This window comes from Monodelphis domestica, chromosome 5, assembly GCF_027887165.1.
Source record: "Monodelphis domestica isolate mMonDom1 chromosome 5, mMonDom1.pri, whole genome shotgun sequence".
NCBI classification, from domain to species: Eukaryota; Metazoa; Chordata; class Mammalia; order Didelphimorphia; family Didelphidae; genus Monodelphis; species Monodelphis domestica.
Window position 1 is genome coordinate 2,392,668 of NC_077231.1, and position 22,165 is coordinate 2,414,832.

Sequence of the window (22,165 nt, forward strand, 5' to 3'; positions counted from 1 at the left end):
TCAGCTCTTTTCCTAAGCCATCATCCTTAGGTATGCTCTCTTCCCTTCCCTCCCTTGACCTCTTCATAAACCAGTTCAACTATGCACTTAACCTCTACTCTAAGCTCCTGCTCTCTAGTGTCTTATTGCTGCTCATGCTGCGCCAAACTATAACTTGGATTGCTCCCACCATCTGCCTACTTTGTTCCATAATGCTGAATAGAATTAGAGAAAATCATGAAACTTTGCTTTCTCACTCCATTCTGCATAGGTCATTGAATCTCAACGTGTCCCTCATTGCAGCAAAATAAATGTTGTATTCCTTCCTGATAAATTCACCACCCCACTCTCCATGAAGGCTATTTCAAAACTTATTCACAACTTCTGGGTAAACATGGTGGCAGTCTAGACTCAAGACTTTTCCTCTCCTCAGCACCCACCGATAGAGACTACCTCAAAAGACCAAAAAAAAACAAACCCCAAATTCATAAAAATGAAGGGACTCTACAGTAGGTTGCAACATTGAAGGTATGTGGGATTTGGGCATTTCCACACTATAAGGGGGTGAAAAAGCTCCCATCAAAATGTGAGCTGGTCTACCCTCCCACATCCCACCTACCAAGCCAGAGTCAGAGCCAGTGTGCACCAGAATCAGTGAGTGAATGAGGGGAACCTCTAGAGTGAGTGAGGGGCACCTCTAGGACCTTGGGAGCTGACTAAGACCACCAAAGACCTACCCCTGAGAGCAACTACATCTGAAACCCCAGCAGGCTGAAGAGTGCAGACCATGGGCACTCAGAGGGAAAATAGCACAGAGAAGGGCAGCAAACAGCAAAAGCTGCAGAAATTCGAGAGCTTGCCTCAGGCAAAATCCATGCTCCTTAACTCCATACACAGAGAGCCTGTCCATCTCACTCAGATTTCTGACTAAAAAGGGAAGGAAAAAACCTCCACAGTGATGGCAAATTGTGCCCAGGAGCAACAACCTCCCTCCAAGAAAAACAGGAAGAAGGGATTGACTCTCAAAAATTTTTACAGAGGAAAAACCCAGGCTACAGAGGAAATAGAGGAGGAAATTCAAATAAATGCACCAAAACCTTTCAAAAAATAGAAATTGTCCACAAGCTCTTGAAGAATTTAAATTGGAGCTTATCAAAAAGATAGAAGCTTAAAAACACTGAGGAAAGGCAACTGCTTGACTATAGGGGTTATGGGGATATGATTGAGGAGAGACTCTAAATGAACACCCTAATGCAAATACCAACAACATGGAAATGGGTTTGGATCAAGGACACATGTGATACCCAGTGGATTCGGGCATTAGCTACGGGAGGGGTGGTGGAAGGGCAGGGGGAAGAAAATGATCTTTTTTTCCAATGAATAATGTTTGAAAATGACCAAATAAAATAATGTTTAAAAGGGGAAAAAAGGAATAATCAGGGAAACCAGATTTTACTAAAGGGTATGATAGGCAATGAAGTAATATCAAAAAATTTTATAGCAAGTTTTTCTAATAAAGGCTTCATTTCTAAAAAAAAAAAAAGATGGAAGCCTTCTGGCAAGAAAAGTGGGAAATAGTTCAAAGAGAATATAACAGTTTAAAGGACAAGAACTTCCAATTGGAGAAACAGCTGGAAGCCATGAAAAGAAGGATAGAACAAACTGAAAAGGAAAACCAGTTTTTAACATCCAGAATTAGGCAATTGGAAGACAATGATCTTGCAAAACAACAAGAATTAATAAAGCAAAGTCAAAAGACTAACAAAATAGAACAAAACATAAAATATCTCACTGAGAAGATGACAGATCAGGAAAATAGAGCAAGGAGAGACAATTTGAGAATCATTTTCTACCTGAAAAGTCAGAAATAAACATTGTATTATATTCAAGAGGCAGCATAGTAGGAAGATTCCTAAAGTTGGTGTCAGAGGAACAGTTCCAGTCCTGTTACTTAGTGATTAAATGACCTGAGGCAAGTCGTTTCTCCTTCTCTGGGCCACCCCCACCACCATACCCCCACCTCTGAACTCCAAAGGAGGCTTGACATTATAACATTTTCTGCCAATCCAGATTCAAATTGCATGTGTCTCAGAGTTAGTCATTGCCAAGCAACTCTCCATGCACTTCCAAGCCTTTTTTTAGGTAGTTGACTAGAATTGCCATCTCTCATTGTTACAGGTGCCAAGGAACATTAGAAAAAGATTTCTGAGCCACAGAATCTATTATTCATATAGGCTCAGTTAATGAAACTACAAGACTCTTGAACAGCAGCATGACAATAATTTTTTGTTGTTTATTATCCATCTTTCATAATATTCTCAGCTTTCACATTCTCTCTCGTCTTCCTGTTTTCCTCAAAATGGGCAGATAAGGTTGGGAATAAGAGTAAAAGCAAAAGCATCTAGCTAATTTTGAAAAGTTTTTGCTTACAAGTATTCTTTCTTTTTCTTTAGATCCATCAAATATTGAAGGGAATATGGAATCAGCAAGGGCGGTAGACTTAATTCCATGGATGGAGTATGAATTCCGGGTAGTAGCAACCAATATATTGGGAACAGGAGAGCCCAGTCTACCGTCAAACAGAATCAAAACGGAAGGTGCTGGTAGGTAGAATCATTGTTATATTTTTTCCCTCACAGAGTTCCCTTTTATAAACTCTTCTTTTTCAAACATTCTACAGCAAAAGGTAAATCAACCTGGAGAGTAAGCAAGAGGGTAGTTTAAGGGCTCTGAATACTATTTTATATACTGTATTTGTCAAGATTTGAGTCAATCAAATGACTTATGCTCAATAGGGTTTTTGCATGAATGAATCAATGAATAATTTAATTGTATTCCCAGACTTAAGAGTAATTGCTTCATATCCAGGAATAAGACATTTATGTAAAAGGTACCCATTTTAAATATCCTTTCATTCCCCAAACCTTATGATGAATCTCTTCTGGCAATTTAAAAAATAAGTAATAAATTAGATTGCTATGTATGCTTTCCTTCAGTAGAACTACCTCACCAACTTTATCAAGTCTCTGATGAAGTTTTCAGGTCCCCAAATTCAAATATTAAGTCACCAAGACAGGTTCAGCTAGTCTCACAAACAATGAGGCAAAGCATGCTCTGAAGTGAAGCAGTCCCCAAATTAACTCTAAAAACACCTCATATTACAATAGACCTGAGAATCAATCATGGAGTCTATAATTTCAACGAGGTACCATTTACAAAATCCTCATTTGTGGAAAGTCAGAAATTGCCTGAGAAGACTAGGGTCAAAGCACAATTCAAAGAGGAGAACGGACCATCTGGGAACAGGACTCAAATATTATATAGTAGCATACACGTACGTAGGAAGAAAAAATGTTGGTGACACTAAAGTTAAGGATGGGAGGAGGAGCACATAAAAGAAGAGAGTCCAAAGAAGATAGAGGGCAATGTGTAATGTACTCTACTCAAGCAAAGGGTAAACAATGGAGGGACAATCACTCCTGTTGTCTCTCAAGAGGGGGAGGAAGAGAAGAGTTCGGATGGCAAAAGAAATTGACAGGAAGGAAAAGACAAAAGGGATCTTCATTCAGCGGGTGGAAGGTGGTCCCACTGAAGAATGCTTCCAAAGGGAAATAGAAATTCTAAAAATGAGAAATGGAGGCCTTACAATGAGTATGGAATTTGGTATTTAGAGATGCTATTACCTCTGAGAGATTGCTGTGCCTTCATGGACAGCTTCCTACCTTAGGAAAAAGGAAATCAGAGTTCCTATGGACAACCAACACCAAGAAGGATGGAAGTACATCGATCTGTAACAGAGCTTTTATGGCTAATGAGACAGTGCTTCTGTTGTCCCTGTCTTCTGCAGGAATTGGTATTTCCTTTTACTTTTCAATTATATGTAAAAATCTTACAATCAACCACAGCTCCGTGTTCTATATACTGGCCACTAATTGGCTCAGTGACTGTAGGTTAATGAGTGTGGAAAAGGTTTATGGGAGAGAGGGAAGGCTTTATAACACCTTAAAATAGATATAAATAATAAAATAAACATGACACTGCTACTTCGTGGGCTTTCACCTATCGTCGGGGTCTCTGGAATGTAATTCTTGCGATAGGTGAGCAATCCAAATGCAAATTGAAGCATATACCATTCTTCATTTTATTTCCTCCAAGAATTTTTCTCTAGTGTAAGCAATATGTCTTATTTCACAACATAACTAACATGGAACTATATATGTATATATTGTATGATGACATGTACAACCTATATCATATTATCTGCCTTCTTGGGGAGGGGAGAGGGATGAGAGTGAGGGAAGAGAATGGATTGCAAAATATAAGAAAACAGTTATTAAAAACTGTATCAACATGTAATCTAGAAAAAGTAATAATTTAAAAAAGAGAAAGGCATTTTAAAACAACTCTAAGGTGCCATCTTACACTTATCAGATTGACAGAAAAAGGAAATCACAAATGTTGAAGGGGATGTGGGAAAATTGGGACATTAATGGGCTGTTAGTGGCTTTGTGAACTGCTCCAACCATTCTGGAAAGCAATTTGGATTTATTCCCAGAGGGCTATTAAACTGCACAGAGCACACACAATTTCATCCAGAAATATTACTTGGTTTCAATCCCAAAGAGATGTTTAAAAGGAAGTAGACATATATGTATAAAATTTTTTTGTAACTGCTCTTTTTGTGGTGACCGAGAACTGGCAATTAAAAGGATGTCCACCAGCTGGTGATGACTAAACAAGTCCTAGTGTATGATGGTAAGGGAATTCTCGTGTGCTGTAAGAAATGATGAGCAGGATGTTCTGAGAAAAGCCTCAAAAGCCTGATATGAAACTGATGTGGAGTGAAGTGAGCAGAAGCAGAACAAGAGGACTTTGTACAGTCAAACCTTGGTACTCGAAGGTCTCAAAACTCAGCAAATTTCATATTTAACACATTTTGATGATGAAAAAAATTATTGTAGTAGTCTAGGTTTACTTGGCACTTGATGCACTTTGCTAGAAATTGTTGGCATCAAGATCTCAGGAAGCATATTGCCCACTCCGGTCAAAAGAGCTTATATTCTGCTTTGCTGCATAGTTGATTTTCGTAGTCATCCAGGCTCCTTTTATAAAATGAGGATGATAATAGTGCTCTCTACTTGGCAGGGTTCCTATAAGGAGAGTGGTATGTAAGCTTTACATCAGATATAGAAATGTGAGCTATGGAATGGAAGCTAATGACTCCATGAGGCATTAAGAAACAATCAAAGTTAAAAGAATGAAGAAAATGTGAACTATCTCATTGTTAGGGGGAGCAAGCTTTCTAGCCAAGCCTTCCATACACATGGTAACAGGCAATGATTAACAGAGAGACCGTAAGTGATCATAGTACAATCTGTGATTTATTGGGTATATGTTGTGCAGGGATCTGAGAGATGGAGGGAGTTTCCACTCCTGATACAACACAAAGGATTACCTGGGTTACATGATAAACACACAAGAGCTTGCCTGGGTTTTAGGGATAGTGAACTTAAACATAACCTAGATGCAGAAGGAGAGAAGGGAGGGGGACTGCAGCTGGGGACTTTCTGCTTTATGGGGCTGAGCCTTGCTGAGGGTCTTTGGACCCAGGGGTCTCAGGCTGCCACAGAGACATCAATTTATTTTTTGAATGTTGGAAACTTTTTATATATAAGTGGGGGAAAATAAAATGAAATTGATTTTATTTTTAAAACCTGTTACCTTCCACCTTAGAATCAATATTGTGTATTGGTTCCACGGCAGAAGAGTGACAAGGGATAGGCAATGGGGGTCAAGTGACTTGTCCAGGGTCACAGAGTTAAGTATCTAAGGCCAGATATGAATGTAGGACCTGCCATCTCCATGGCTGGCTCTCTATCCATTGAGCCACAATTGTCTCTCCTTAATTCTCATGCTTTGCTTTCTTTGTTTCATGTTTTTCCTATATTAGCTTGCTTTGTGTGTATTTGTCTGCTTGTTGGATTATTCGCTCCTTGAAAGCAGGGACTGGTTCTTCCTCTCTTCTTGATCCCTAGTGCCCAGTGTCTAGAGATGCTTCAGAAATATTTAATGATTTGCAGTGAGCAGGCTGTCTTTCCTAGTAGACTGGGACCTCACAAAAGAAGGATTACTTTCCCTTTCTTTGCACCCCCACCATGTAGCTGTTTAATAAATGTTCAGAGCCCCAGCACACGTACACCAATACATCTGCTTTATAAAAGAAACCATGACATATGGCAACTATTTGGGGGGAATCGCTTGAAGGAAATACCTTCGATCTCTTTTTTAGCTCCCACAACTGAGAAAATGGACTATAATATGAAACCCTCAATTTCTTTTGTTATTTTTGGTTGGGCGAAACACCTATCCCGTAGCCCCATAATCAGGGTTGAACTGGAGGGAAACAGTGACTTCTGTTGCCTGCAGGCCATTGCCATGGGAAGAGGGCGAGCCATGCGGTTGCCTTGCCTGGGTAAAGCCAACAATCTGCTTTCTAGATCGAATGATATTGGAAGTTAGGTGCCAAAGTGATGTGGCTTCTCTCTTTTGTTATTCTAGCGCCTAATGTGGCTCCTTCAGATGTAGGAGGAGGTGGTGGAAGCAACCGTGAGTTGACAATAACCTGGGTGGTGAGTATCCTTAAAAATGCAATGGCTTGGGATTTGCGTCCTCATCTGGAAAGTCCTGTGCTATTTCACTCATTGAAGCGTCAGGGAGACTTTAAGAATTATGGACATTTGTTACTGAATTTGTTTGTTCTTTTTAAATGGGTTTATTCTTCATTCTTCTGTGCCCCAAGTTGCCAAACTGATAAATCCGTCACATCAGGGTTTTTAGACATGATCTATAAAATAAGGATAAACACTGCTTTTACTATCAGTGCTTTGGAAACTGCAAAACAGTAAGCCAAGGCGAGCTGTTATAGAGAGATTTCCCCCCGAAGTGGCTACCTGAGCTGCTTGTGCACAAAAGGAAAACGGTATGGAAAAGGGAGAGAACCTTAAAATGAGTATCCGGAAGGAAAACTCTTTGGAAGCAACAGAGGCCGGCCTTTTTCTTTGCATTGATGTCAGAGTGGGAAAGTGTAACGCAGAGGAGAGTGAGGACCCCCGAATACTTGGACGAGCATAAGAGACACGAGATTGTGGCCAAAAAGAGGGACTGTCTCTGGAGACTCTTAATGTAGATCCTCAGGTGCCATTACGTATAAGAGATCTTGGGAAGAAATGACCAGGACCACTAGTGACTTGTTACTCCTGCTAAGGACTACACATGCCATTGGGTTTGGCCTGGTATTTGCAACAGAGATTATATCTCTCATCTTCCTGGGAAATACTGCCCGGACAAGGGAGATAAACTACTAATGCTTGATTCTTAGTAACATACTTAGGACAATTCACACGACTAGCAATTCAGCTTCCAAGAGGAATCCAGAAATCATGGCCGTGAATTGTGACTTCTTGGACAATAACGTGAAGATTTCAGGATCTTAAGTAGCTTTTTCATGACTGGAACTTATAAAAGTTAAGGGCTTCAGAAGAAGAAGACAAAATGTGGAAAGCAAGAGCTTACTACGAAGATTATGAGAAAAGGGTTTATACTTCCAGATACTGTTTTAAGATGGAGATGGGAGGTTCTTAGCAAGATCTGTTCAAAGTGTATTTACCTGATGACTTACAGCCAGAGACATCTATGGGGTGCAATGGAGAGAGGACCGTATCTCAGGAAGACTCAGGATGATCTGAATTCAAATTGATCCATAGGCACATAGCTGCATAATTCTGGGCAAGTCACTTCTCAGTGCCTGTTAAACTTTATTGTTGTTGGACTCTGAATATATAATAATTAGGTGGGTTTTTTAGGTGGTTTCCAGGGATTTAATTTCTAAATCCCAAAATGAATTACTAAAGTAAATGGAATTTCTGGTAGTTTATTTACAATATAAAGAAGATATAAAGGAATGAGAGAGAGAGACAGAGACAGAGAGACAGAGAGAGAGAGACAGAGAGAGAGAGAGAGAGAGAGAGAGAGAGAGAGAGAGAGAGAGACAGAGACAGAGAGAGAGAGAGAGAGAGAGAGAGAGAGAGAGAGAGAGAAACTCTGGCTTCTTCTGATATCAGTTAGAATTTCTAAGCCCCAGCCAGAGGAAGAGAGTCTCCACCTTTCTTTTCTGGAGGGGTCACTAAGTCAGCTTTTCACTCACCAACAGAGACAGTCTTAAAGAAGTCTGGATGTCTGCCTTCCAGTCGCTCCTCCAAGTCAGTGCCCAAATCTCCAAATGAATGAAGCCTTTTCCAACTCCCCTTATTTCAAGTTCCTTTCCTCCTCTGATTTATTTCCAGTTTATTCTGTATATAGCTTTTTGGCACATAATTCTTTACATGTTGCCTTCTGAATTCTACTGTGAGCTTCATCTTTTTTTTTTAACTCTTTCCTTCCATCTTGAAATCAATGTCATGTATTGGCTCTAAGGCAGAAGAGTGGTAAGGGCTAGACAATAGGTTAAGTAACTTGCCCAGGGTCACATAACTAGGAAGTATCTGAAGCCAAATTTGAACCCAGGACCTCCCATCTTTGGGCCTGGTTCTCAATCCACTGAGTCACCTAGTTGTTCCCTCTACCATAAACTTCTGGAGAGCAGGAACTGTCTTTTACCTCTGTAGTAAGAAAATGAAAATGAGATAACAAAATGAAACTTTTGAGATGCAGCCAAAACAGTCCAACCAGAAAACTTTATGTCTAAAGGCTTTCAAAAGTGAAAAAAAACAAACAACTGAAAAATAGACTTCCAGTGGGGAAAAAAAAATCAGGGCCTGCTGAGTTTACAAGTGAATTCTATCAAATATTGAAAGAACTGTTAATTCCAATGTTTATATATTATTCAAAATAGAAAAATAAAGGATAATATCAAATTCTTTCTGTGATACAAATATGGTTTTTATGTCTAAGCCGAGGAGAGATAGAAAAGATAAACAAACATTCGAACACATAGAATAAACCCCTAAAAAGTTGAGAAGGGTCAAATAAAAGGCAATTTTTGTTATTGCTTTGCTAAATTGAATATACTCTTTAAAAACTATATATGGCAGAAGACCATGAACATGGGTTCTACATTTCCACTTTGTTGTACTTCTTTTATGAATGCTGAAATGTATCTCTTGATAATTTCATACATGTTGAGTACTGATATTTCCTCATTGTCTATACTGCCTTTTATCAGGATGTAATTACCTTCCCTATCTCTTTTGACTAGATCAATTTTTACTTTGGCTTTGTCCAATATCATGATTGTGACTCCTGCCTTCTTTTTATCAGTTAATGCCCAATAGATTTGGCTCCATCCTCTTACCTTTACCCTATGTGTGTCTACCTTCCTCATGTGTGTTTCCTGTAGACAGCATATGGTAGGGTTTTGGATTCTAATCCACTCTGCTATTCGCTTGCATTTTATGGGTGAGTTCATTCCATTCACATTCAGAGTTATGATTACCAGCTGTGTATTTCCCAGCATTTTTATTTCCACTCCTAGTCCTGCCCTTTCTTCTTTCACTCTTTCCAACTACACCAGTGTTTTGTGTTTAACCAGTCTCTCTAATTCTCACCCTTATTTTACTTCCCTTTCTACCCCCTTCTTATTCCCCCCCTTATTTTCTTTATAGTCTTTTTAAACTACGCCCCCTCCCTTGTATTGTTTCCCTCCCCACCAGTCCGTTTGTTACCCTTCTACTTCCCTATAGGGCGCAAACCAATTCACTGCCCCAATGGATTTGATTCTTTGAGTCAATTTCAATGCATGTAAGAATTGAGTATTTCCGATCAACAACCTCTTTAACCTTCCAGTGTATTAATGTTCTCTCCTCCTCTCCCCATGAACTTCTTTGTGACATATAAATTTACCCCATTTTGTTTCTTTTCCCATTTCTCTTAATATTAATCTCTTTAACTCTAGTTTATATATGTACATATACATATATATTTATGCATACATATATCTACATATTTATGTCTTGGCATTTCATCCTATTTGTCATTTGTCACTGTTCTCTCTAAGTATAATTCTTCTAGTTACCCAGGTGATAATAACAATTTTTTTTTACCTCAAGAATTTTTCTTTATTCTGGGAGGAAACAATAAAGAGTGCATGGAAACAGTTGTAATGGACTGCTCACCTTGGGCCTTCCATATTTGGGTAGGTACAGTTGGTGCCCTGAGGGAAGGTAGCAAGGGGCTTCAAAGCAATGATTTCCATCTGCTATAATTGAAATTCTCTGGAGACCATCATGTAATATTTTGAGCTTTAAAATCAAAAGTTTGTTTTGGGGGCCAAAAAGAGGTCTCCCTTCTCCATCCCCTGGAACAACAACAGCATCGGTGATGCCACCATTGCCACCACCCACAGCAATGTGAGCCGAGTCTTGTGGTTCATTGGTGTTCTGTCCGTGATGCTGAAAATAACAATTTTTAAGAGTTACCAATATCCTCTTTTTTTTCTAGGGATACATATCATTTTGACTTATTGGGTCCCTTAAGAAAAGTTTGTTTGTTTATTGTTTTGTTTTGTTTTTGTTCCCCCCCCTTTCTTAATTACCTTTTGATGATTCTCTTGAGTTCTGTGTTTGGGCATCAAATTTTCTGTTCAGGTCTGGTCTTTTCTTTACAAATGCTTGGAATTCTTCTATTTTATTAAATGACTATACTTTCCCCTGTAAGAATATAGTCAGTTTTGCTGGGTAGTTGAGTCTTGATTGTAGACCTAGTTCCCTTGCTTTTCAGAATATCATATGCCATGCCTTTCAGTCCTTCAGTGTAGATGCAGCCAGATCCTGTGTTATCCTAATTGTAGTTCCATGATATCTGAATGACTTCTTCTTAGGAGCTTGTAATATTTTTTCCTTGGTCTTGAAATTTTTGAATTTGGCTATAACATTCCTGGGAATTGTCAATTGGGGATCAAGTACAGGAGGTGATCTGTGGGTTCTTTCAATCTTCACTTTTCTCTTTTGTTCTAGAATGTTGGGGCAGTTTTCTTGGATAATTTCCTGTAGGATGATGTCCAGACTTTTTCTTTTGACATGGTCTTCTGGTAGAACAATGATTCTTAAGTTATTTCTCCTAGAATGATTTTCTAAATCTTCTGTTTTGTGAATGAGATGTTTCAAATTTCCCTCAATTTTTCCATTCTTTTGATTTTGTTTTATAGTTTCTTGCTGCCTTGTGAAGTTGCTTGCTTCTAATTGTTGTATTCTGATTTTTAAAGACTGAATTTCATCCCTGGCTTTTTGGTCATCCTTCTCCTTCTGGTCTGATTTTCTTTGGAGGTCATCTTTCATCCTCTTTGCCTCATCTTTCATTTCCTTTGCCTCATTTTCAACCTGATTAATTTTGGCTTTCAAGACACTATTTTCTCATTTTAGTTCAAGTGCCTCTGTTTCCAGATGACTTATCTTGTTTTTTAAGTTATTTTACCAATTGTCTTCAGCCTCTCTTAATTGTGTTTTTAATTGTATTTTGAGTTCTTCTAAAGCCTATGTCCAATTCCTGGAGTTTCTTTGTTTTTGCTTGGTGTTCCTTTTATCTTCCTCTGTTACATTTGCTCTTTGTATGTTGCCTGGATAGAAGCTGTTGATTGTAATTTCTTTTTTCTTTTTTTGTTGTTTGCTCATATTTGCCGCTTCCCCCCTCCCCCCGCCCCCGTAGTTGCCTGCACTCTTGCTCCTCTCATTGTGAGCTGGATCTGTGGGGTTTGGGCTTTTCTGTCAGCCTGCACCCTTGGAGCTTAGCAGGGCTCTCAGAGCAGTCTGTGGAGGAGGGGTGTTGGAGCTTGAGCTTCCCTGCTCTCTGAAAGCTTGATGAGATTAAGCCCAGTTGAATTGAACTTGCAGAGCTGGATGTGCTCTGATAAAACCTCAGGAAGTGTGGGGGAGAGAGGGGAAATTTGAAGTGTCTCTGCTATTGTGACTAGGCTGCCTTCTCTGTGCTTCTCCTCGAGCTGCCTTCCAGCTGCCCATGTTCAGAGCCCTGAGCCTGGCACAGCTTTGCCTGAAAGGTATGCCCTCCAGACTAGCACCCTTGCCTGCCCAGAGATTCCAGCCACTGCTGGAGGCTCAGTTCTGTAGGTAGGGGAGGGGTCCTGGGACCTTCCTTCTTCCTTCCCCTTAAACCTGAGTCTTGAAATCAGGCTTTTTGGAGGTGTACCTTTTAAGTTGAGTCCAGCAGGAGGGTTCCTTAGCTCTGTCCTGTTGTTAGGTTTGGTTTTCAGTCCCCTAGGAGTATTTGGTTTTTAATCAGTGAGGAAGAGTTTTCAGAGGTCTCTTCTTTCACTGCCTCTATGCCGACATCTTGACTCCACCTCCCTCTCTCTTGATAATTTTAAAGTTTATAATAAAAACATTTTCTATTTCCTATTAAATTTATTTTTGTTCATTTCTTGTATAATATCTATTATATATACATGTCTAAAAGTTAGGAATGATAATATAGAGATTATTTTAGAAGAAATTGTCCTAATTAAAGAAATTTCATCATGAGAAAGAGAAAGGAAATGAGGCATCTTTTTGAGAGGAGGGCCGTTCCCAACCTCAGAATTATAATTATCAGAGTTGGAAGGGACCTCAGAGAGCCCAAGTTGACTTATAAGGAGCGGCTCCTTTTTTAAAGGACCTCCTGGGGGCTCCTTTGCCATCCAATGGCTAGCCACCTTCTAATTCCATCCGTTTGGATTGGAAGATCTCCTCTCATCTTGGAAAGGAGTGACAGAGTATAAACCTTTCGACTTGCTGTCTTAAAACTCCGTTTGGCTCAGATAACTTGCCCATTCTGTAGATATCTCATGAACTGGACTGGGAGTGGGGATGGGAAACATGAACTCTTTCTTCTTCTCATCAGCTCTACACAAGAATAAAGTCCTAAGCACGGGAGCACTGCCGATGCTTCCACCTTAATTTGTCTTCAAAGAAAAACCATGTGACTGCCTGCTTTTTCCTTTGTTGTTTATTCCCGTTTAGCACGATCTTGGCAGTGAGGTGGCACAGTGCTAGGCCGACAGTCAGGAAGACTCATCTTCTTGAGTTCAAATCTGACCTCAGACACGTCCTAGCTATTTAACTCAGAGCAAGTCATGTGACTTTGTTTGCCTCCGTTTCCTTTTTTGTAAAATGAGCTAGAGAAGGAAATGGCAAGCCACTGCAGGACCTTTGCTAAGAAAACCCTGTATGGGCTTACCAGAAGTTGGACATGCTAAAAAATGACTGAACAACAAGAGCGCAGCAGCATCTATATTTTTACTAATTATATTTACAGCAGTGACCACTGTGCATCCTCTAATAGCTCTACGTTTCTTGGCACATTCTTTGAATAGTACTGAAGTGGATTTCCTCTTTTCGGCCCTTTTAGCCTTTGTCGAGAGAATACCACTATGGCAACAATTTTGGTTACATCGTGGCCTTCAAGCCCTTTGGTGGAAAAGAGTGGAAAAAAGTGACAGTTACCAATCCAGACATCGGCCGCTACGTCCATAAGGATGAAACGATGTCCCCTTCCACGGAGTTTCAAGTAAAAGTGAAAGCCTTTAACAACAAAGGAGACGGGCCCTTCAGTCTGACAGCAGTCATTTATTCAGCACAAGATGGTAAGTAAAAAACAGTCCAAATGCGTTTTGCTTCATTTCTGAGCTTAGTGAATAAGTTCCATAGACAGACCTGTGTGCAAGTTGCTTATTTCTAGCAAAAAGTACAATAATTCAGGGAATAATTAACATTTTGGAGGTTCATTTATTCTCCTGATTTTTCCTCTGTGAGACAACACCGAAGAACTTCTGGTTTGGAGTCGAAGAATCTGAGTTCAAGTCCTGGATCTAACTCGAATTCCCTGAATATCAAGTCATTTCCCTTCTCGAGGGCTGTTTCCTCGTCTCTAAAATGAGGGAAGTAGACTAGCGTGCCTGCCAGATTTATCAGCGATCCTATTGGCCAATTTCCTTGAGAAGCTAAACTAGCTGATAGCATTGCGGTGAGTGTGTGCACCACCCTGTACTAGCGCAACTTGCAACTCCTCCATGGCATCCAGTCATGTTCTTCTTGCCTCCGTCCGCTAGGAAGGATTTGGCGTCACCCCTTTTCCAACATGCTGGGCAGACCTATGATGTTCTTGCCCACTTTTTGCTTCTGTGTCATTGATGGCAATATGGTAGGTTCCTTATGGGCACCCTAAACCCTCGCATGGCCCTTTGGGTTACCGGCAAAGATCTTCTTTAAATAGAGCCCCTTAAGCAAAGCAAAGGAACCTCAGGCTAAGCCGGCAGACGGAACGGAGAGCCGTATTTCAAGTGAAGGGCAGGAACTGGTCTGCTGATTTCCTTTGCACGGCCAACTCTCGGGTAAGGAAACTTCCTTTTTCCTGAGAGTTGTGCACAGTGTTCCCAAGTCAAGGCAGAGTAACTCAGAGGGCACACCTAACTCAGCCCGTTCCAAGGCCTCTCCCCTGGCGCCTCACTCCAAGCAATACGCTTGGGGTACCGCTCCTGGTGTCTCTCCACAATTTCTTCATCATTGTGCTTCTGGAATTATGGAAATGCAAGAACGTCCTTCGAGATGTTATGTTTATTTTCATTTGTGTCTTCAAATGGAATAATTTTTCTAACAGAAATAAAAAAGTGCTTAGATTAATTTGAAATGAATTGATTTGAATCATTGTTGAAAGAACTCTACATTCAGAGTCAGAGGAGTTCAAGTACCCTTAGGCAAGTCATTTCATCTCTCTGGGTCTCAATTCCCTCATCTTTAAAAAGAAGACATTCGGGGGCAGCTGGGTGGCTCAGTGGATAGAGAGTCAGGCCCAGAGATGGGAGGTCCTGGGTTCCAATCTGGCCTCGGACACTTCCTAGCTGTGTGACCCTGGGCAAGTCACTTAACCCCCGTGGCCTAGCCCTTGCTTACACAGTATTGTTTCTAAGGCAGAAGATAAGGGTTAAAAAAATCCGGTTAAAAAAGAAACAGAGTAGTAGATCAGTGAGGTAGAGCAGGTATGCAACCCACAACAACAAGTGACCATAGTAGTGTAGGGAATGATAAGCCCAAAGACCCAGCTGACAACAATTGCTGGGAATGCTGGCCATCCGTTTGGCAGAAATGAGGCATAGACCAACGTCTCGTGCAATATTCCAAAATAAGGTCAAAATGAGTACATGATTCAGTCATAAAATGTGTTGTGAATAAACTAAGGGAGTGGGTGGAAATGGGCCCGTCAGGTCTCTGGATGAAGAAGAGTTCAGGACCCAACAAGAGATACAGATAGAGGATCACCAGAGGCAGAATGGATCGTTCTGATTACGAAATTGAAAAGGGTTTGCACAAAAAAACCCAATGCAGCTGCAATGAGGAGGAAAGCAGGAAATTAGGGGCGGGGGGCTGAATTTACAGAAAGTTTCTTTGGCAAAGGCCTCATTTCTCCAATACTTAGAGAACTGAGTCAGATTTGTAAAAATACGAGAAATGCAAATGAAAACAACTCTGAAGTACCACGTCACCCCTTTCAGAGTAGCTAACACAACAGAAAAGGAAAATGAGAAATGCTGGAGGGGGTGGCAAAATTAATCATTAGGGCAATTAGGTGGCCCAGGTTTAGAGTCAGGAAGTCTCTTCTTCCTGAGTTCAAATGTGACCGTAGACATTTACTAGCTATGTGACTCTGGGCGAGTTAGCCTCAGTTTCTTCATCCATAAAAGGACCTGGAGAAGGAGACAGACCCATCCAATATCTTTGCCAAGAAAACATTGAATGGTGTCCCAAAGAGTTGGGCATGGCTGAAAATGCCGACATCACAAACTCTCTGGTAGAGTTGTGAGCTGGTCCAAACCTTCTGGAGACCCATTTCAGTTTGTGGGGCCTTTTCCCAAAGGGCTCCAAAACTGTGCATATCTTTTGACCCAACAATATGACAATCCCAAAGAGATCGAAGAAAAGAGGGAAAGACCCATATGTGCAAGCATCTTTACAGTAGCTGTTTTTTGTGGTGGCAAAGAATTGGAAGCAGGGCAGATGCTCACCAATTGGGGAATGGCTGAACAAGCTGTGCTATATGGTCGTGATGGAACAGTAGCGTGAAATGACAAACAGGATGTTCCCCAAAGAACCTGGGAAGACTTACACACAGAATGAAATGAGCAGAACCAGGACAACTTTGTCTAGAGTAACAGCCATATTGTAACAATGATCATCTGGGAAAGATTGAGCTACTCCGATCACTACAATGATCCAAGACCATTCTGAAGAACTCTCCAGGGAAACTGTTACCCGCCTTCAGAGAGAGAACTGATGAGCCAGATCTGAGTGCGGATTGAAATGTGCTTTTTTCACTTTCTCGCTTTTAATGTTTTTGGCAACATGGCAGTATATTTCTCATGACTTGACATGTATACTTGACAGTTTATCTTGCCTTCTCAGTGGGTGGGAGAAGGGGAGGAGAGAAGGAAAAACTAGACCTAAAAAAAGTAATGACTATTAAGATAAAGAAATAAAAATAAAAGAAAGTAAAAGCAGGAGTATATTAAAAGGTAAACTTACATGTAAACATGATAGCAAGTGAATGTGGTACTTGAAAATGAAGGAATTGATTTTATCCTCTCTTCAGCACCTAGTGAAGCCCCAACAGATGTGAGCATAAAAGTCTTATCTTCTTCAGAAATCTCTGTTTCTTGGAAACATGTTTTGGAAAAAACAGTGGAAGGCTACCAGGTGAGTACAATCTTTATCACAGCAAACCCACTCATCTAAAATAAATTTGGCTGCCGTTGTTCATATGTTGTATTATCCCATTTCCTTTGGCAAACCACTGAATTTGGATAACAGCACAGATTGTGTGTCTCTGTGGGTAGCTACATCTGTATGTGGCAAATCGATATATACCACGTACGTGGACTATGGGTGGACACTTTACCTCCCCATTCTGAAAGCTCTTTCTTCTTATTAGGGGTCCGTTGCTAATGAGTCAGTGCCTGTAGGAAAGGGAAAACACATTCTGTTTTTCTGTCAGAACCTTAGGAAATCAGTACCTGGACTGACGTAGCGGGAACAAGCCTTCAAGCCAATTTGTCAAGACAGATTCAACGGGAGACTACGTGAAGACCCCTACTTGGGCGATTACGAGGCAGACAGGAGTTGTCGATCTTATCTGGAAAGAGAATACAACATTTTCAATAAACTAAGTCAGAAACAGACTTGTTAACTAACTTGAAAGAAGTAGTAACAACACAAGACCTATATGAAGCCTTATAGAAGCTCAGACCTGGGTCTGGCACAGTTGATACAAAGAAAGAACAATCTCCGCTCCGAAAAAGGGTCCAGTTTAGGATCTTGAAATCTGTGGCAAAGATCTATGCCTACAACAGTGCTAGCAAATCTTTTAGAGACTGAATGCCCAAAGGGCAAATTGTGTGGAGAGAGGGAGGGAGGGGAGCAGCCCTACCTTCATCATTCTGGCTTTCTAATAATGAACTCTGGTGAACTCTGTGTGGGGGCAATGGCATGCATGCCCACAGAGAGGGCTCTGAGTGCCCCACCCCCTGGCACGCATGTCATAGGTTCGCTAACACTGTCCTAGAAGTTTCTGTAGCCGAGGAAATGATAAGGGAGACATTATTCCATTGACAGATTGAGTGGACAAAGATGGCTATGGAGACTCCAAGGTAACAAAATAGAATGAATAGCAAGTCAAAAAGTTATGATGAATATCTCTAGCATTCATGGGATTCTTTTCCTTTGGGTTTTTTGTTTGTTTGTTTTTGTTTTTTCCAAGAAACCAGAAAAGAGCATCTTTTATCTCTCTGGAGGTCACTTTCCTCATCTGTAAAATGGACCAAAGTCTGGCAGATGCTTCCTATTTCACAAATGCTTTAGGCATTCATTAAAGTGAGTCTCCATAAAAAGATGGGGCTGACCTCTCAGACTCCTTCCAGCTCCAGCCGTGCCCTAGGATTCTAAGAAAGCAGAATGCAATCTCAGCTCGTTTCATCAAGTAGAAGATAAAACACTCACACACACATACATGGACCATATTAAAGTAGATTAGTTAATGCTGTGGGCTAAGCTCTGTTACTGGCAGGCTTTTTATAAGGTGACGTATGTGGTGTGTATGTGTGTGTTGTTACGGTCATCCTGCCTGTCGTAGAGGAAGAAATGGCTGCTGAAGGTAGTCGAGTGACTCCCCGAAGCCCCAAGACAGTAAGCGGAAGGCAGGCAGGACTCAAACCCCTCCAGCTAAGACCAGTTACTAAGAAGACGTCCTTCCCTCAACCGCACGCCCCATTGGTGACTTGGATTCTTTGCGGTCCAGCTTCGCGCTGGCTCTTAGTGCAGCTTCTAGGGCAGACGAGGCGGGGGCGGGCTGCCTGGGCTCCGGGCGTAGCGCCAGAAGGGTCTGAAGCCAGATTCCAGCCCGGGTTCTCGTGCCTGTGCTCCCTCCGCTGCCCAGCTGCCCCCTCCGAAGAAGCTGCATCATTCTGAGAGCCAGGAGGAAAGGCCGCGAGAGCAGGCTCGGTATCTCGGCAGTAGCGGGCACCCGGCGTTGTCGGGGCACTCATTTCGGAAGACGTTTCCTGAGAAGGGATGGCGAGGACTGGAGCAGCCTGCCCCAAAGGCGCCCGAGCCCCTCTGCCCAGCCACGGGGCTCCCCAGGAGGCGAGAGCGTGCGTTCAAGAGCTGCCCTTCACCCCATCGAGTTCGGGTCCGGGCGGTCCTAGCCAAGGGCCTGCTTTGTTCCCTTGTAAGATGTGGCGTCTGGGCTGCTGGACCGAGGCTCGGGGAGCTCGATGCTAAACGCTCGGCAGGTTCTGCCACAGACCTCTAGAAGCTCGCAGGTCCTAAGCTGGCCAGTTCTGACCAATACTCATCCCACTCGGGCCAGGGTTCAACCCTGCTGCCGACGGATGCTTCTGCTGGTGCCGCGTCTCCCCCCTTCGCCGTCCAAGAGAGATTCCTTCCTGAGCCTAGAGCAGCGCTCCGAACCTGGCGCACGTCCGGCTGGCTCCCGACTTCGGAGGGCTTCCTTGGGCCGTTCTGGCTTCGGTTTCATTCTGATTGAGATCAGAAAATGGCCCACTGGAGCTCCCCCTCCCCTCAGGCAATCTCTGGACGCCCTGCCTGGGGGGAGGGCCTCTCTATTCCGGCCACGTGCACAGCATCGGCTCTGGCGGGCCCCCTCCCCAGGACAGCAGGAAGGCAAGGACGCAGCACCCGCATGGAGTGGTCTCCAGTCAGAGAGCGGCAAACGCGGCCCCGTGAAGCCTGGGGAAAGGCAGGGTCCGGGCCATGGAGCATCTGGGCCTGGTCCGGGCCTCGCTCAGTCCGCCTGGACCAGGGCTTCCTGGGGAGCAGCGGGAAGGGCAGATTTTCCCAAGTTTTGATGTCAGGAAAAAAGGAAAACTCTTTCCTTCGCTTTTGTCTTTGAGGCAGATCCCTGAGCAGGGGGGCGGCCGCGTCACGGAGGGGCTTTAGGGAGGCAGCAGCTCGGAGAAGACGGGTAAGAGAGGAACAAGAGTGGGGCACCTAGAGGTGGCCGCTCGCGCTCTCCCGGAGAGCTTCGGGTCACCTTCGCGCTCTGCAGGGCGCGAGGCTGGACGCGACTGCCTCTTGGCGCTGAGGTCCACGCCAGGGCCGCTCCTCCGGGGTGCTCGAGAGGGCCAGCGGCAAGGGTTGCCGTGCTTCCACACAGCGTCGGGAAGGATGTTTGAAAAGCGCTTTACGTGTTTGCAAATGTGAGGGTTAACCGAACGTTCGACTGCACGCTTGCAGATCCGTTACTGGGCGGCCCAGGATAAGGAAGCGGCTGCACAGAGGGTTCAAGTGAGCAGCCAGGACTACTCGGCGAAGCTGGAAAACCTGCTGCCGGATATGCAGTACTCCGTGGAGGTGAGGGCCTATAACAGCGCAGGCTACGGCCCCCCCAGCGACGTCATTGATGTCTCCACTCGGAAAGCGCGTGAGTATGGCCATTTCCCTTGGGGACCCCGGAATCTCACTTGGGGCACCAGGAGGGGGCGTCTTCCCCGGCTGACTTGGTCACAAAGAAGAGTTCAGCAGCCCCCCTCATGGCTGTCTGGAAAGACTGGCCGCTGGGCTGGGGGCTGGCAGAGGCGGTGGAGTAGGGGGAAGCACCAGGACCTAGCTCGCCCCCACAGGGACTCGGCCACTGAACAGCCACTGAGAAGCCACAGGGGATGGTGGGTGCCGCGGCTAGGCAGGGGCTGAACCAGTGCTTCTCCCAAACAAGCAGCGGGTTCCAGTGTGCTGGCCTGTCCTTGGGGTGGGGGGTCAACGGCAAAGAGCAGCTTGCAGCCCGGACAAAGGCCTGAACGGGTAAGGCTCGCAGGGAGCAGAAAGAGCCCTCCAGTGGCCGCATTGCTTCCATCCCTTAGCTGAGTGCCGGATCCAGCATTGTCAACGCCTGTCTGTGTGGTAAGCCTACAGCTCTCAATTGGAGAACATGCCAGGAGCTGGGCCAGCAGCAGTCTACTGGAAACCAAGTCAGGGACAAGGCCAATGCTGTGTTGACCAAGCCAGGCCCAAAGTGGGGTCCAGGGCTTGCCAAGTCCAGACTGAAAGACCAGTAACCAGAGTTTGCCCCTAGTCAAAAGGCTGCTCCTGAAATCCTTAAAGAATAGAGCCGTCAGTGATCAGACAGCAGCAGCAGGACCCCAGAGAATAGAGCTTTGGACCAAATCAGACCTCAACATTCCTTTCATAAGTGTGCAGGGCCCAAACACAATGGCAAAATTCAGGAAGCAAAGCTAAAAGAATGAATGAGTAATAAAGAATTCCCAAAAACAAACTCAGAAGAGACTGCCTGCCCAAAATCTATAGGATGGATAAAAGGACAAGTTGGCCAAAGCAGTGAAATGAGTTAATAGTAATACTCTAAGTGGAATTAGATTTCTAGATGAAAGAAATGAGAATTATGGAAGAAAGACTTGAAAGAATTTACAAGTCCAAATAGAAGTTAGTATAGGAGGCACAAAACATTATCCATGAAGGTCTCGATAAACTGAATAGAATTTAATGTATCCATGAGATAACATGAAATATTAAAATAAAGTCAAAAGGCTGAAAAGATAGAAAATATTATCTCATAGTTTTAAAACAGAAATCACTGACCTGAGAAAAAATAATAAAAATCTACACAAAGAGTTCAAGTATGGCAGAACCATAGTGAGAATCAACACATACGCACAATGTGTAGTAGCTACCATTATAAAGAAGAGATCGTGGAATTTGATATCCATGAAGACAAAAGACATAGGCTCATAATTTAGAATAGCATAGGCAGAAAAACTAATATGATGAGGGAAGGGGGGCCGGACCTTTAAAGAAATCAAGTACTTTGAAACATTTGTGATGCAAAGATCAGAGCTGAGCAAAAATTCTGAAGTGCAATTACAGGTGAAAAGAGAAACATAAAAGTCAAATGCAAATGAGCAATCAGAAGGGATTACATAAGAATAAAATGTTTGCGTTCTAATGGGGGAGGTGAGACAAATATCAACTCAGAAATCTAATGTCCTCATTTTAACTCAGAATTTCATTCAGAGTCATAGAGTTAAACAAGTCAAATGGCCAGGGAGTCGTTCTATTATTTTTTGATGATTTTAAGAAAGGAGAGGGAGCAAAGGCAATATAGCAGAAAAGAAAGGGAAAGGAGGAAGATTGAAAGATTCCATGAATCTGAGTGGTGAAGTAAAAGACTATAAAATCAAGGCATAAGAAGTTAAAGGGGTAGATCTTACTCAAAACTCACTTTTCTCTCAATTGGACGAAGGAAGGTAGAAATGCATTCAACTCTACAAAGAAACCAGGGATCTTTGTGCGAGAAGGGGTAAAAAGAGGGAATGAAAAATAAAATCCATACTTAGTGGGTGATTTGCGAAGGGACATTTAAGAGGAAAAAAGTGAAAGAATATGTACTTATTGGTTGAAAGGAAGAGAACGGGGGTAGGGAAGCAGGAACATATTGACTTACGCATAGATTACTAATGCTGAATGTATTCCTTTCTCACTGTCACCTTCTTTATAAAGAAGAGGCAAGGGACAAAGAGAAGAAAAGGTATGAGAATAGAATAGAGGGAACTAAACAATTCCTTATCATCATGAGTGAGATGAACTCAACCATAAAACGGAAGAGGATGACAGAATGGATGAGA

General features: G+C 42.7%; 1 protein-coding gene across 1 annotated transcript in view; it reads left to right on the top strand.

Moving 5' to 3' along the window:
* The window catches only part of CNTN1 (contactin 1), a 132,585-nt gene that overhangs the window by 91,038 nt on the left and 19,382 nt on the right, over positions 1 to 22,165 (top strand). Inside the window, exons 15-19 of the mRNA XM_056797383.1 lie at positions 2,433 to 2,582; positions 6,538 to 6,608; positions 13,372 to 13,606; positions 16,606 to 16,709; positions 19,764 to 19,950. Of these exons, the coding sequence (XP_056653361.1) occupies positions 2,433 to 2,582; positions 6,538 to 6,608; positions 13,372 to 13,606; positions 16,606 to 16,709; positions 19,764 to 19,950 (747 nt within the window). The remainder of the gene's footprint in view (positions 1 to 2,432; positions 2,583 to 6,537; positions 6,609 to 13,371; positions 13,607 to 16,605; positions 16,710 to 19,763; positions 19,951 to 22,165) is intronic.